At 42.0% G+C, this 16457-nt stretch overlaps 2 protein-coding genes across 3 annotated transcripts in view; both read left to right on the top strand.

Annotated features, from left to right (window-relative positions):
- The window catches only part of LOC123995273 (kelch-like protein 29), a 291135-nt gene extending 286687 nt beyond the window's left edge, over nt 1-4448 (top strand). For both annotated transcript variants that reach the window (XM_046298771.1, XM_046298772.1), the window contains one exon: nt 4275-4448. In XM_046298771.1, the coding sequence (XP_046154727.1) occupies nt 4275-4441 (167 nt within the window). In that variant the 3' untranslated portion in view covers nt 4442-4448. The remainder of the gene's footprint in view (nt 1-4274) is intronic.
- The window catches only part of LOC123995272 (kelch-like protein 29), a 121477-nt gene continuing 109467 nt past the window's right edge, over nt 4448-16457 (top strand). Inside the window, exon 1 of the mRNA XM_046298770.1 lies at nt 4448-4811. Coding sequence (XP_046154726.1) covers nt 4616-4811 — 196 coding nt within the window. The 5' untranslated portion in view covers nt 4448-4615. The remainder of the gene's footprint in view (nt 4812-16457) is intronic.

Raw genomic sequence — 16457 nt, 5'->3', positions numbered from 1 at the left:
AGCCTACTGCTCAGGGAGGGGAATAGCAGCCTACTGCTCAGGGAGGGGAATAGCAGCCTACTGCTCAGGGAGGGAATAGCAGCCTACTGCTCAGGGAGGGGAATAGCAGCCTACTGCTCAGGGAGGGGAATAGCAGCCTACTGCTCAGGGAGGGGAATAGCAGCCTACTGCTCAGGGAGGGGAATAGCAGCCTACGGCTCAGGGAGGGGAATAGCAGCCTACGGCTCAGGGAGGGGAATAGCAGCCTACGGCTCAGGGAGGGGAATAGCAGCCTACGGCTCAGGGAGGGGAATAGCAGCCTACGGCTCAGGGAGGGGAATAGCAGCCTACGGCTCAGGGAGGGGAATAGAAGCCTACGGCTCAGGGAGGGGAATAGTAGCCTTCCTCCCAGGGAGGGGAATAGTAGCCTTCCTCCCAGGGAGGGAAATTAGTAGCCTTCCTCCCAGGGAGGAGAATAGTAGCTAATCTGGAGTCATATAAACAATTAAATACATTGTAATTTGGCGGGCCATGTATCGGCTTTCAGAAGCAATTCTATGAGGGTGAGTCGGGTTGTGTAGAAAAATCTGTCCTGATGTCGGATATTAGTAGGGGTTCAGAATTGATGTGGTCGGCGTGGGGGGTGTTTGGCTCCAAAAAACGGACCCTGTGTTAGACTCTAGGTAGAACATACTGATGGGCTCCATGACTCACTGTAAATACATACACTTAGCTACATGATAAACACCACTCATCACTGATATTTTTTCTGTAGGTGTGACACAATATATGGTCAGTTTGGTTTATTTTGTGTTTTAGATTTTTAAGAAATTATTTGTGTGCCATAATTTGTATTACTTTTATTCATTATTGTTGTCATGTGGTTTGGCAAGAAGAATGCCCCTCTTCCCACAGGTGTTATTACTACCACTGAGGGTTTAGAGCTTGAGGTAGTCACCTCATACAAGTACTTGGGAGTAATGGCTAGACGGTGCACTGTCCTTCTCTCAGCACATATCAAAGCTGCAGGCTAAATCTAGACTTGATTTCCTCTATCGTAATTGCTCCTCTTTCACACCAGCTGCCAAACTAACCCTGATTCAGATGACCATGCTATCCATTCTAGATTACGGAGACATAATTTATAGATTAATTTTATTTATTTCACCTTTATTTAACCAGGTAGGCTAGTTGAGAACAAGTTCTCATTTACAACTGCGACCTGGCCAAGATAAAGCATAGCAGTGTGAACAGACAACACAGAGTTACACATGGGTAAAAAATAAACAAGTCAATAACACAGTAGAAAAAAAAGAAGTCTATATACATTGTGTAAAAGGCATGAGGAGGTAGGCGAATAATGACAATTTAGCAGATTAACACTGGAGTGATAAATGGTCAGATGGTCATGTGCAGGTAGAGATACTGGTGTGCAAAAGAGCAGAAAAGTACATAAATAAAAATAGTATGGGGATGAGGTAGGTAAATTGGGTGGGCTATTTACCGATGGACTATGTACAGCTGCAGCGATCGGTTAGCTGCTCAGTCGTTCCAGTGACAGGCAGCAGAGAACTGGAGGGAAAGGCGGCCAAATTAGGTGTTGGCTTTAGGGATGACCAGTGAGATACACCTGCTGGAGTGCATGCTACGGTTGGGTGTTGCCATCGTGACCAGTGAACTGAGATAAGGAGGAGCTTTACCTAGCATGGACTTGTAGATGACCTGGAGCCAGTGGGTCTGGCGACGAATATGTAGCAAGGTCCAGCCGACTATAGCATACAGGTTGCAGTGGTGGGTGGTATATGGTGCTTTAGTAACAAAACGGATGGCACTGTGATAAACTGCATCCAGTTTGCTGAGTAGAGTATTGGAAGCTATTTTGTAGATGACATCGCTGAAGTCGAGGATCGGTAGGATAGTCAGTTTTACTAGGGTAGATCAGCAGGTAAGGGTACTCTTGAGTGGTAAGATGTTATTTACCATTTTGTCATCAGATTTGCCACCAATGCTCTTTATAGGACACATCACTGCACTCTATGCTCCTCTGTAAACTGGTCATCTCTGTATACCTGTTGCAAGACCTACTGCTTGATGCTTATTTGTAGAACCCTCTTAGGTCTCACTCCCCCCTATCTGAGATATCTACTGCAGCCCTCATTCTCCACATACAACACCCGTTCTGCCAGTCACATTCTGTTAAAGGTCCCCAAAGCACACACATCCCTGGGTCGCTCCTCTTTTCAGTTCGCTGCAGCAAGCGACTGGAACGGGCTGCAATAAATACACAAACTGAACAGTTTTATCTCAATCTCTTCATTCAAAGACTCAATCATGGACACTCTTACTGACATTTGTGGCTGCTTTGTATGATGTATTGTTGTCTCTAACTTCTTGACCTTTGTACTGTTGACTTTGCCTAATAATGTTTGTACCATGTTTTATGCTGCTACCATGTTGTGTTGCTACCATTCTGTGTTGTCATGTGTTGCTGCCTTGTTATGTTGTCTTAGGTATCTTTATGTAGTGTTGTGTCTCTCTTGTTGTGATGTGTGTTTTGTCCTATATTATTTATTTATTTATTTAAATCCCAGGCCCTGTCCCCGCAGGAGGCTTTTTGCATTTTGGTAGGCTGTCATTGTAACTGACTTGCCTAGTTAAAAAAAAATATATATTGGATTCCTCCAGGTTTATGCATTAATATGCACTGAAGTGTATTGGTGTCACTATCTAGAAGGAGTCAGTAGATCTGTTTTTTGGTGGCCTTTACATTGGGCGGTATCGCATTAGTGAAAACCAAGACTGTTCTCAGGGCAGTTGCCGGTTTTGACTGGCAGAAGTGACGTTTCGTAGCATGTTAAGATAATTAACGTGGCAGGTTATTATAATTAGGTTAAAGTTAGGTAAAATGCTAAATTTGTCCACGACGCGACTCAAACATACAGTATCTCGCTATAACCAGGCCTGCCCTAAGAACAGTTTTGGTTTCCACTAATGCGATGCTGTTTAAACTGGTGATGGTGACCTCACTTCCTCAATCGAAGGAAGTTTTCCTGAAAAAACAGCCTACTTCCCGTTGTCTCAAAGTGTATTCTGTTTTACAGGTGTGTAATGTATAACTATACACAATATACGTCGACATAGTACGATAACGTGTTTCGCTAACTATTTAATGGGTTGTGTGATGTTTAAGGTGCATTTTTGAGTTTGTCGAAGCTAGAAAATGCTAGCCAAGTATCCCCATTGACAATGGAATTGTCAGTAATGGAGCCACGCTAGGTGGATGGTGTGTAATCGTTAGTTCAAACAGTTGCAAAACGGAAAACGGGAGTTTATATTGGAAAATGCAGGTAGCTAGATCCATTTTCGTTTCGTTTAAGAAACGTTTTGCAACAGATTCGGCGTTATGAATACGCCCATGACATGATGCAAATCTAAACAAAATGGCGTCGCGGACTTTTCTAAATTGTAAATATACAGTACATTTTAAACTCCGGGTTACTTTATTTTGTTCATCCAAGCCTCAGGTTATATACATATGCTGCACAATTGAATCATTCTAGTTTAGATGTTTTAGTAATTTATATATTTTCCGTAATTTAATGGTTCGAAAGTTAGCTAGCTAGCCTCATGCTGGGCGCTAGTTTAGCCCTAGCCTATAATATATGCGTCGATGTAGCTACGTACTTGTATTGGTTTAACTGGTAGTTTACGCACTGCTAGCGGGAGTCATTGTTGTCAATTGTGTAGCATTGGGTAACGTTTATGTTTACACTGCTACAGTGGTGAGCCTGTTTGTGTCGGACAAACAAGCATACGATTGGATGGTTTTACATTCTAGATAGCATACCCTTTGCGCTATTTGTAAGTGATTAGTATTTATTTTGGCACATATATTAATTTGAAATAGCTATATGTACTGTTAGAGACAACCATAGTATATTAATTGTTTTATGTAGCTGTTTTTATATTGTTAATGAGAACTGATTTCATATTTTTCAACAAAGCAATTGTATTGAACTAGATAGTTGACCCTTGACACTTTTGGAAAACACGTTTATTAAATTCGATTTAAGAGGACTTTACCTGAAACCAGCCAACTTTTACTTGTCTCTGCGTTACAGGTACATGTATTTGTTTTCCTGGTCTCATTCATGGAACCTGGAACATTAGCCCACTCTGTACAGTCTGCCATTTGTTGAGCTAGCTAAAGGGATAATTGCTATTAGTTAATGTAATAATAATCAAAACTCTTTCTCCCTTCCGCTTTCTGCTCTACCCCCCCCCCCCCTCTCTAGGTCCTACGTGGGCACCTCCAGTAGTAACAGTGACCCAATCCAGTCTCCTGCCCCACTCCTATTCCCTCCGCCCCCTCCTTCAGCCACAGTGTCACTGTCCAGTCGCCCATCATAGGTGTGACCCCTCCATCCAATCCCCCATGCCCCCCACCCCCACCCACTCATGACAGCCCACTTCCAGCTACCCCCACACTCCACCTCACACCAACCCCCCCCATGGTTCTCAACATGCCCCCCAGCCACCCTACCCCTTGGCCCAGCCCCCTGTCGCCTCCTTGCCCCTTTCCTCCACCTCAGGGGGTCCGGGTGGGACACACCCCAACCAACAGAACCAAAATGTGATGGGGAATGGTCATCTGATGCCTCACCCCCTCATACAGCCCCCCGTCCTGCCTCTGACCAATGGGCAGTTGGTGCCGCCGCTTCTGTCTACTCTAGTAGCCTATCAAGATGATCCTAGAGGGCCCAACGGGCTGCAGATGCTGAGGACTGTGGGAATGGGGAAGTACGAGTTCACAGACCCAGGACATCCTAAAGGTAAGACAGACCCACTCTGACTGGGCAAACACACACACACACACACACACACACACACACACACACACACACACACACACACACACACACACACACACACACACACACACACACACACACACACACACACACACACACACACACACACACACACACACACACACACACACACCAAAGGTAAGATGGGCCCTCTCCACATGGGTAAGCACAGAACCCTTGCTTCTGTATTTTGGTTTATGCACTTTATTTTCCACTTAATTAGTTCGGGTTTTATCAGCGTAGAACCCATCTTTTTTTCTTGGCAGAGTGTTTGTACAGGGAACAGCTTCTCTGGGTAGAGAGTGGTTTGTACGGGGAACAGCTTCTCTGGGTAGAGAGTGGTTTGTACGGGGAACAGCTTCTCTGGGTAGAGAGTGGTTTGTACGGGGAACAGCTTCTCTGGGTAGAGAGTGGTTTGTACGGGGAACTGCTTCTCTGGGTAGAGAGTGGTTTGTACGGGGAACAGCTTCTCTGGGTAGAGAGTGGGTGGTACGGGGAAAAGCTTCTCTGGGTAGAGATTGGGTGGTACGGGGAACAGCTTCTCTGGGTAGAGATTGGGTGGTACGGGGAACAGCTTCTCTGGATAGAGAGTGGTTTGTACGGGGAACAGCTTCTCTGGGTAGAGAGTGGTTTGTACGGGGAACAGCTTCTCTGGGTAGAGAGTGGGTGGTACGGGGAACAGCTTCTCTGGGTAGAGAGTGGGTGGTACGGGGAACAGCTTCTCTGGGTAGAGAGTGGTTTGTACGGGGAACAGCTTCTCTGGGTAGAGAGTGGTTTGTACGGGAACAGCGTCTCTGGGTAGAGAGGGGTTTGTACAGGGAACAGCTTCTCTGGGTAGAGAGTGGTTTGTTATGGGAACAGCTTCTCTGGGTAGTTTGTGTTGCCAGAATGTCTGTAAACAACACTACAAAAACAGTTAACACTACCTATTTGGAAACTGTGCCAGATCTCTACAAAGCTGCACCAAGGTCACGGCATGTACACACACACAAACTATTATTTTGCTTCAATTGCCCAGCTACACCTGCATTCACTTTCTAAGCTTCTTTTAAGCCTGGAAAACTTTTATCTTTGAAAACGGCGAGGGGCGCAGCATGGCGAGTGGCGCGGTCTCTGCTGCGTCTCAAAGCTGTAAATGTATGTTAACCTTGGAGGTTGTGATGCAGGGCCGGAGACAGATGTACTAAATTCTCTGACCAATTTTCACATTTAATGAAGATTTTTATTTTCCACTACTCATTAGATTTAGTTTCTCTCTCGTTTTCGCTCTATATCAATAAAACGTGAGCAAATGAGTTCCAGATTGATGTAGAAAGCAGTTGTGCCGGTCGGTTCGGACGCTACCTGAGACATTTTAAATGAGACACCAGCTGGAATGGAAACAAACATTTGTCCAGCAGCAGAGCTAGTTAATTTCTGTTGCATCTCCTGTCTCCTTAGATGCTGTCTGGCTTTTGTAATTGGATAAAGGGATGTTTGAGCTTAACCTTAACTCACCACTTTTCTGCGATATCCACCATTTTGATCTCAATAAATAATTAATGTGAATCGTGACGATCCGTAAAACACAGTGTATCACGCATTGAGTGATGTGTGCTTCATCGAATATCACGTGTCACTGCTATGAACGGCCAGGCGCATCCCCTAACCAGCCGTTAGCCAAATCAGCTACTTCTCTCTGTCCGTTCTTTCTGTGCATTCTCCATAAGTTTAAAAATGTTATTTAGCCGTGATGGCGAGCGAGGGTGTGTGAGGGAAATAGGATGTGTGGGACAGGGAGTAAGTTCGTGAGGGAGGGAGAGTGAAGCTGTATGTAAAGTTGTCTGAAAGGTACGCTAAAGATGGTTTCATTTTAGACCTAGTGTGTTGTCCCCTTACTGTATCAATGAAATTGCAGATCATTATGTAGTTATATTCCTTACTACATTCCTTCTGCCCAATCACAGGTATGGATATGAGTAAATCTGATTATTTTCAGCAGTAGCCTTTTTGATTGTACAGTAAAAAGTGCAGTTTCCCCTATGTTAATTTAGCATTTAGGCGCGCCACCGCTGCTAAATAGTTGTCGGCATTCCCAGAAATGACTAATATTTTCAGTATTTTATATCTTTAAACAAGATAACAAAAAATAAAAAGTAGACAGGGAGAATCTAAAATAAAAAAAAATGTCATGGCATGAGGCCCCCATTGATTTTGAGTTTCTCAGATAGCATAAGAACACGGCATAAGCCATGGCAAAATGTGCAGAATTTCAGGAAATTAGCTTTAAAACAGATTACCTTTTTATTTCCCAGTCCCATCACAAAAAGTAGAACTGCAAGAAACTAATGTTTTCTCTCTGCCCCATGGTAAAATGTATAGAGTTGCAGGGAACTAGCTTTAAAACGGCAACATTTTGTCATTGTGAAAAGGGAGCGCTCGGTATTGTGATACTTGGCTTGGTATCACATCGTTAGTGAAAATGTTGGTATGGTGACTAGAGGTCGACCGACTATGATTTTTCAACGCTGATACCGATTATTGGAGGACCAAAAAAAGCGGATACCAATTAATCGGGCCGATATTTATTTATTTGTAATAATGATAATTACAACAATACTGAATGAACTTATTTTAACTTAATATACATCAATAAAATCAATTTAGCCTCAAATAAATAATGAAACATGTTCAATTTGGATTAAATAATGCAAAAACAAAGTGTTGGAGAAGAAAGTAAAAGTGCAATATGTGCCATGTAAGAATGCTAACGTTTAAGTTCCTTGCGCAGAACATATGAAAGCTGGTGTTTCCTTTTAACATGAGTCTTCAATATTCCCAGGTAAGAAGTTTTAGTTTGTAGTTATTATAGGAATTATATGACTATTTCTCTCTATACCATTTGTATTTCATATACTTTTAACTATTGGATGTTCTTATAGGCACTTTAGTATTGCCAGTGTAACAGTATAGCTTCCGTCCCTCTCCTCGCTCTTACCTGGGCTCGAACCAGGAACACAAAGACAACAGCCACCCTCGAAGCAGCGTTACCCAAGCAGAGCAAGGGAAACAACCACTCCAAGTCCCAGAGCGAGTGACGTTTGAAACACTGTTAGCACGCACCCCGCTAACTAGCTAGCCATTTCACATCGGTAACACCAGCCTAATCTCGGGAGTGGATAGGCTTGAAGTCATAAACAGCTGCTGGCAAACGCATGAAAGTGCTGTTTTGAATGAATGCTTACGAGCCTGCTGCCTACCATCGCTCAGTCAGACTGCTCTATCAAATCATAGACTTAGTTATAACATGATAACATACTGAAATAGGTCATTAATATGGTCTAATCCGGAAACTATCATCTCGAAAACAATACGTTTATTTTTTCACTGAAATACGGAACTGTTCTGTATTTTATCTAATGGGTGGCATCCATAAGTCTAAATATTGCTGTTACATTGCACAACCTTCAATGTTATGTCATAATTACGTAAAGTTCTGGCAAATTAGGGAGCCCAAACTGTTGCATATACTCTGACTCTGCGTGCTGTGACACAATTTCACCTGGTTAATATTGCCTGCTAACCTGGATTTCTATAAGCTAAATATGCAGGTTTAAAAATATATACTTCTGTGTATTGATTTTAAGAAAGGCATTGATGTTTATGGTTAGCTACACATTGGAGCAACGATACGCACCACATCGATTGTATGCAACGCAGGACACGCTAGATAAACTAGTAATATCATCAACCATGTGTAGTTAACTGGTGATTATGATTGATTGTTTTTTATAAGATAAGTTTAATGCTAGCTAGCAACTTATCTTTGCCTGTTATGCGAATGCAGTAAGCCGTCTCCTCGTGGAGTGAAATGTAATCAGGTGGTTAGAGCGTTGGACTAGTTAACTGTAAACTTGCAAGATTGAATCCCCCGAGCTGACGAGGTAAAAATCTGTCGTTCTGCCCCTGAACGAGGCAGTTAACCCACCGTTCCTAGGCAGTCATTGAAAATAAGAATGTGTTCTTAACTGACTTGCCTAGTTAAATAAAGATTAAATAAAGGTGTAAAAATAAATAAATAATAAGCCAAACCTGTGTCCAAAAATACCGATTTCCGATTGTTATGAAAACTTGAAATTGGCCCTAATTAATCGGCCATTCCGATTTAATAGGTCAACCTCTAATGGTGACACTCATTCTGAAAATAGTCACATTTTCTTGCAGTTTATACAGATTTCTCACGTATCTGTGCAAAAATGTTTGCTTACCTTTTTGGGCCGTAATCAGTTTGCATCCCTGTGGGATACATTGTTGCTACGTTGTAATTTATACTCTTGTATTTAGTACAATTGCCAAAGCAAGTGATAATTGCTTACTTCACAACACATAACCATAGTTTATTAGCCTTCTATTTAGAAGTACTAGAAAAGTAGCTACACATTCTATTTTGTAAACAAGCAGTAGGGCTCTGCATAGAACCTTAAGACGCGATGAGATGGATTGCATTCCATTAAATATTCAGCAGTAGAAATATCACAATAGCTGTGTCATTCAGATCAGTAGCAGGTGTCAAAACAAATTATTTATATATACACTAGATGGCTGATAGGTTGTGCTATGCTGACTCCACTTTTCCTCCATCTTGGCACTCACTCATTGCATGAAATATTATGGTAGCTATAGAAATGAATTGGTCTATTAGGTTTTTTCCACCTTTATTTTATTAGACACCTTAATGCATACTCTTAAATTATATTATGTGAGGAGAACACATATTGATAAATCACAAAAAAAAAGTTATACTTCTAATTTTGAGATTATATATGTTACTGTCCCCACTACAACAAAACTACTTAAATGTGTACAATTTTGCCTTGAAACATTTAAAATACTGTAGAATTCCATTCATCCATATGGAGGACTGATCCTACTGGGGAGTGCCAATATGGCCGACCGGTGGCTTCCAAGCCCCTCGAAGGTCATACATAGAATCAGCAATCCAGGATTTATATAAATCATTTGTCACAAAAGAGCCGTGTGTTCTTGAAAACCTTGTTCGCATACAGGGTCACATGAACAAACATTTGATGCTCATTTGGCAACATTGTCTTGATTCTCTTAAGTCTTCTCCGAACGGTTGAGAAAGCAACCACACATCCGGCTGCCATGCAGTACAGGATCATCATGCATCACATCCTGCGCTGGTTCTGTCTCTCTCCAGTCCAAATCAAATCAAATCAAATTTTATTTGTCACATACACATGGTTAGCAGATGTTAATGCGAGTGTAGCGAAATGCTTGTGCTTCTAGTTCCGACAATGCAGTGATAACCAACAAGTAATCTAACTAACAATTCCAAAACTACTCTCTTATACACAGTGTAAGGGGATAAAGAATATGTACATAAGGATATATGAATGAGTGATGGTACAGAGCAGCATACAGTAGATGGTATCGAGTACAGTATATACATATGAGATGAGTATGTAAACAAAGTGGCATAGTTAAAGTGGCTAGTGATACATGTATTACACAAGGATGCAGTCGATGATATAGAGTGATTGCATGCTGTAGTGCTGTGACAAGGTGGTGAGGAGGCTAGTTAAGGCTAGGACCTTCTCTAGGCACAGATTCAGATCTTTTTTCATAACTTTAATGCTTATGGTTAGGATTGAGGGGGGGAGTAAATCTGATTTTTAGATCTGTGGTGAGGGGAAACTTATACGTTGAGCTATGATATACTGTAGAGAAGCGAGCTGCCACACACACACACACTTACTTGACTGGCAGATATGGATATCTTTGCTTAAAAAATGTAATGAATTGTCGGCTTGACTCTGACTATTAAATGGTTTATCGGTTAAGTAATGTTTTAGAGCCCACTTTGGCACAGGCTTCAGCAAAACTCTTAGTGTGCCCTTCTGTGTGTAGTGAGAACATGGATACTGAGGCAATCTTTGTGAGGTTGGAGGATTTTTACATTGTAAGAGTGTCTCAAATTCACTGTTAAGTAGGTTGTAGAGTAGGCTAATTTGAATGGCTCTCATTGGACTCTAAACACTAACTGTTGGTGGTATTATTGTTAATTCAAAATGACACAACGACAAGGTTCCAGTTTAACAACGTTTACTTAACCGTATTAGCACAATACATACATGGTTGCCATCGCACCCAGGCCAGGTTCATCAACAACGAGACTCCTGCGCAAGCGCACTAATAAGAGTGATAGCACCGTAATAACAGATATAGGGGTACTTAAAACATGAACTTAACAATTAGGAGCAGTTGAGCCTAGTGTGTGTGTGTACGCGTGTTTCCCTGCATGTTAGTCCGTTTCTCCGTGTGTCTGCTTCTGTCTTTCCGTGTTTGTGTGTGTGACATCAGCTCTGTCTATGCCTGTCATTGAACCTATAGGGTCACTGAGTTCACCCATGACGCATCAGATTGAACGACCATATGAAACCACATAAACCTTAACCTCTCTGGGATATATGGGGCAGTAGCGTCCCACTTGGAAAAAGCCAAAAGCCAGAGAAAGTGCAGAGCGCCAAATTCAAATAAATTCCTATAAAAATCCAGCTTTCATGAAATCACATATGTAAGATACCAAATGAAAGCTACACGTATTGTGAATCCAGCCAACATGTCAGATTTCAAAAAGGCTTTTCGGCGAAAGCAAACGATGCTATTATCTGAGGATAGCACCTCCGTAAACAAAGACAGAAACCATATTTTAACCCTGCATGCGCGACACAAAACACAGAACTAAAAATATATTTAATGCCTTACCTTTGACGAGCTTCTATTGGCACTCCAATATGTCCCATAAACATCGCAAATGGTCCTTTTGTTCAATTCATTCTGTCCATATATATCCAAAATGTCCATTTATTTGGCGCCTTTGTCCAGAAAAACACCGGTTCCAACTTGCTCAACGTGACTACAAGATATCTCAAAAGTTACCTGTAAACTTTGCAAAAACATTTCAAACTACTTTTGTAATACAAGGTATTTAGGTATTTTTTAAAGTAAATAATTGATACAATTGAAGACTGGATGATCTGTGTTCAATACAGGAAGAAAACAAACTGAAGCATGCTTTCTGGTCATGCGCCTCTATCAAACAGTACACATGAAGTGACCCTCGTTCAAGATGGCCATACTTCATTACACAAAGGAATAACCTCAACCAATTTCTAAAGACTGGTTACATCCAGTGGAAGTGGTAGGAACTGCATGGTTTGTCCTCGGGGTTTCGCCTTTTACATACGTTCTGTTATACTCACAGACATGATTCAAACAGTTTTAGAAACTTCAGAGTTTTCTATCCAAATCTACTAATCATATGCATATGTTATCTTCTGGGGATGAGTAGCAGGCATTTGAATTTGGGCATGCTTTTCATCAAATTCCAAATGCTGCCCTCTATCCTAGAAAAGTTAAGGGACCTTCTCCTCAACTGTGAGACCTAGGCTTAATTGGCCATCTTTGTTTCACTCATTATGTTTCAGTTTGAAAGAGACAAAACAAAGTCTAAAAATTATAGGCGCGTAAGGAGAGGGAGAACGACAGACGCATGCAGAAAGGGAGAAAAAGATCGAGACCGAAAGGGAATCCGAGGGTAACATTTTAACCTGAATCCTCCTGGTCTGTCTGGCTCGTAAGGATGACTGGCGGTTGTGTAATCCAGGCATAAGCTGATGACTGGGGTGTTACCTTGCTGTCCTCCTCCTGTGCATTGAATCACCCTTCATGATGGGTCTGACTGGCAAATAGAGGTGAGGTACTTTGCTAGCCCCAACATGCACAGCTATGCAGACAGCTATACAGACAGAGTTCAGATGAATTACTAAGCACACACACTTAGGAGGCTACCTCTGAACAGATACTGTACATACACACTGACGAAAGAAGCACCCTCTGCATGGTTAGGTTTGAGTGTGCTTTATCAAATCAAAACAATTTACATAATAAGGCTGTGCAGACAGTTTGATTGGACGGTGCAGAATGAGAGTGCCATTTAACATTCAGTCCAGCTGTCACAGGAAAATGAGCAATCTGGACTTAAGTCTCCCTCTCTCACTCGCTCATTCTCTTTCCCACTAATCCGTTCTTCCTTCAGATTTCCCCGGTCACTCTCCTTATCGTGGCATTCCCAGCTGAAAACAGGTCATTAAAAGACTGACTTACACCACTGGCCTCAGTGGAGTGGAGGAAAGGGAGGAATGGGGGAGAGTAGGACAGCTGGTGACAGATGTAGTATAGGGAGGGTGGAGAAGGAGTAGGACATTTGTGATTGGGAAGCGTAGTACTTGGTTGAGTAGGAGAGGGAGGGAGGAGAAGAGTGGAAAGGCAGGTAGAGCACAGTGGTCTCGCCAGCTTAGCAGGAAGAGGAAGAGAACTATACTTGAACAAAAATATAAACGCAACATCTAATGTGTTGGTTTCATGAGCTGAAATGAAAGATTCCAGAAATGTTCCTTATGTACAAAAATCGTATTTCTGGCTTCAGAACAAGAATGTCAAAGCCCAGACTTGAGTCCCACTGACAATCTGTGGAAATATTTGAAGATTGCTGTACATTATTATTACCCCATCCAATTGAACAGATCTTGGGAAAATCTGCACTGAAGAATGGGAGAAAATCCCCAAATCCTGAAATGAACATCCTGAAACTAACAAAACCAAGACGACTCAAAGCTGTAATCGTCGCAAAAGGTGCCTTTACAAGATATTGGCTTTGGGGGAGTGAATTTTCAATACATTTGCACAAATTTCTAAACATGTTATCACTTTGACATTATGGTGTTTTGTGTGTAGGTGAGTGAGAACGCCCCCGCCCCCCCCCCCCCCCATTTAATCTGTTTTAAATTCAGATTAACACAACAAAATGTGTAGTTAAGGGGTATGAATAGAATACTTTCTGATGGACCTATAGCTGTAGTCTCTAGTATAGCAGGAAGTAGAGGAGGAGTGGAGGTCAAGTATAGTGAGGAGAAAAGCAGGTGCCAGGCAGGTAGTTTAGTGACCTCTAGCTGACGGGTAGCATAGTGGTGTCTTGTGTGTGCTGTAGCCAGTCAGACCAACCCTACCACTGGGCCCCTCTGAGCGAAAGCAAGACAGTCTCCCTCTGTCCATCTCTCTCTCTCTCCCCCTTCATCCCACTCCGTCGTACTGGCCGTGTGCTGCTGCCGCTGAGTGTTCTCTTGAAAGGCGTGCGTGATTAATGAATGCAGTGCAGCGTTGCTGTGCGTGGCTGTGGCGGGCGGCCGACCAAGAATCTGTCTTGATGAGCTATGCCCCGGCTCTTTCTTAACTGGAGAGGGTACTGTATGGGACTCGTGGTGAGGCCTCTCTCCTTTAAAATCCTATAACGAGGGAGGGAGAGAGAAGGGGTACGAAGAGAGCGAGAACCCTATGTTTCTAGCCTCTCATCACTCGCTCCACTCTGGAGAGAGACGGAGCGTTGCAGATGAACAGCAGAAAACCATCAGTAAACTTAGAGGGGGAGAGATGAAGGGGAAAAGGAAGAACTTGTCCTCACACCACAGGCTCAGTAGTGCCTCCTGAATGGGATCCTAAATGAGCCGTTTGAGTCGATATCATGAATATCTGCCCGCTGTTTGGATTCATGCACCAAGGTACTTCAGAAATATCAACCTTATTATCACCAAGGCTTATTATTCATTTGAGAGGTAGTTGGTGAACATAACCGGGTTTCCTAGTACATGAATTGTGTATTATTTGCTGGCTGTACAGGCTATTATTCTTGTGTAACTAGCAGACTATCTACAGCACACATGCCTACCTACTGCATGTACCATGGTAATGGAAGGTCCCACTTTAACCTCATAGTCCGCCCCATCCCGCATGCGGTCGCATTACTACAGCCTCAAGCTCATTACCATAACGCAACGTTAGCGATTTCTAAAAATCGCAAATGAAATGAAATAAATATGCCTGCTCTCAAGCTTATCCTTTTCTTAACAATCCTGTCGTCTCAGATTTTCAAAATATGCTTTAGAACCAGAGAAAATCAATAATTTGTGTAAGAGTGGTGATAGCTAGCTTAGCATTTAGCATTAGCATTTAGCACGCAACATATTCACAAAAACCAGCAAAGGGATCAAATAAAATAATTTACCTTTGAAGAACTTCAGATGTTTCAATGAGAAGACTCTCAGTTACATAGCAGATGTCCAGTTTTTCCTGAAAGATTCTTGTGTAGGACACATCGTTCCGTTTTGTTACTATGCATTTGGCTACCGAAACTAACCGAAAATTCAGTCACCTACACGTTGAACTTTTTTCCGAATTAACTCCATAATATCGACTGAAACATGGAAAACGTTGTTTGAATCAATCCTCAGGGTGTTTTGTCATATATCTCTTCATTGAAATGCCGTTCCTGGAAGCCTGCGTTCTCAGATTCGGATGGAAAAATACTGGTAGGTGACTTTTGCGCACCAATTTCCACGCAGACACCGTGCGAGACACTTGGCAATTGTAGTCTCTTATGGTCAATCTTCCAATGATATGCCTACAAATGCGTCACAATGCTGCAGACACCTTGGGGAAACGCTAGAAAGTGTCCGTTCATTCCTGTCGCATTCACAGCCATATAAGGCGATCATGGAAAACGTACCTTCAGAAATCCTGTTGATTTCCTGGTCGCTCAAACATCTTGGTTTTGCCTGAAGCTTTTGTTATAAGGCACTCAGTGAAAATCTTTGCAGTTCTGGAAACGTCAGTGTCTTCTTTCCAAAGCTATCAATTCCAAGCATAGTCGAGCATCTTTTCGTGACAAAATATTGCGCTTAAAACGGGCACGTGTTTTTATCCAAAAATGAAATACTGCCGCTATAGGACTAACAGGTTAAACAAAGTACAACTTATCAAGGCTTTATATAGCGTAAATAAAGACTTCACAAGCGCTACATAAATTATTAAAAAATAATCTACAAAGGTTGACCTAACAGTTCTCACTGTAGGGTGAATTGCCATATGTGACAATTCACTTTGTTTATATACCATTTGTAGAGTGACATGCTTTGATTTGTGCATCATTTATGTAGTGCTTAGGAAACCTTTATGTATGATATTTAAAGCCTTTATAAATTGTGCTTTGCTTAAAGTGGGACCTAATTGAGTTATTATTCAAGGGCGTCCACGTTTTCTGACCTTTGATCTGTGAAACTCTGAGGTCACCCAGGTTCTAGGATGACTGCAAACCAAACAGCAAAAAAACTGCAAATCCTTCATTTAAAGTATTTTTGTTTTTATTTCATGCCAACCACTCATTTTTCCCTCAACGAAAACTACAAAACGTTGATCACTCAAGAACGTAAACACCACATCCATTTTTATAAATGTTTCTGCTACTGCTTATTCCACAGGTTTAAAAATGAAACTCCCACCCAGGCCAAAGCCAGTGCTCCTAGTACTTAACCAAGTTTGAATTATTCCCTTATTTTCTGTACAGTTGTAATCAGACATCAAAACATTTCTCTCCATTGGTTATATACATCCTACTTAAGACGCCTTCTCTCCAATCCTTAGTTTATGCTCAAGAGAAAGAAGGTAACCAGATACTAACCTCGATTACTCCCTTTAGGGGAACTGACCCCC

The sequence above is a fragment of the Oncorhynchus gorbuscha genome, linkage group LG14, assembly GCF_021184085.1.
Source record: "Oncorhynchus gorbuscha isolate QuinsamMale2020 ecotype Even-year linkage group LG14, OgorEven_v1.0, whole genome shotgun sequence".
NCBI lineage: Eukaryota > Metazoa > Chordata > Actinopteri > Salmoniformes > Salmonidae > Oncorhynchus > Oncorhynchus gorbuscha.
Note: the sequence above shows the minus strand (reverse complement) of the source record. Positions and strands in the feature narration are given on the sequence as shown.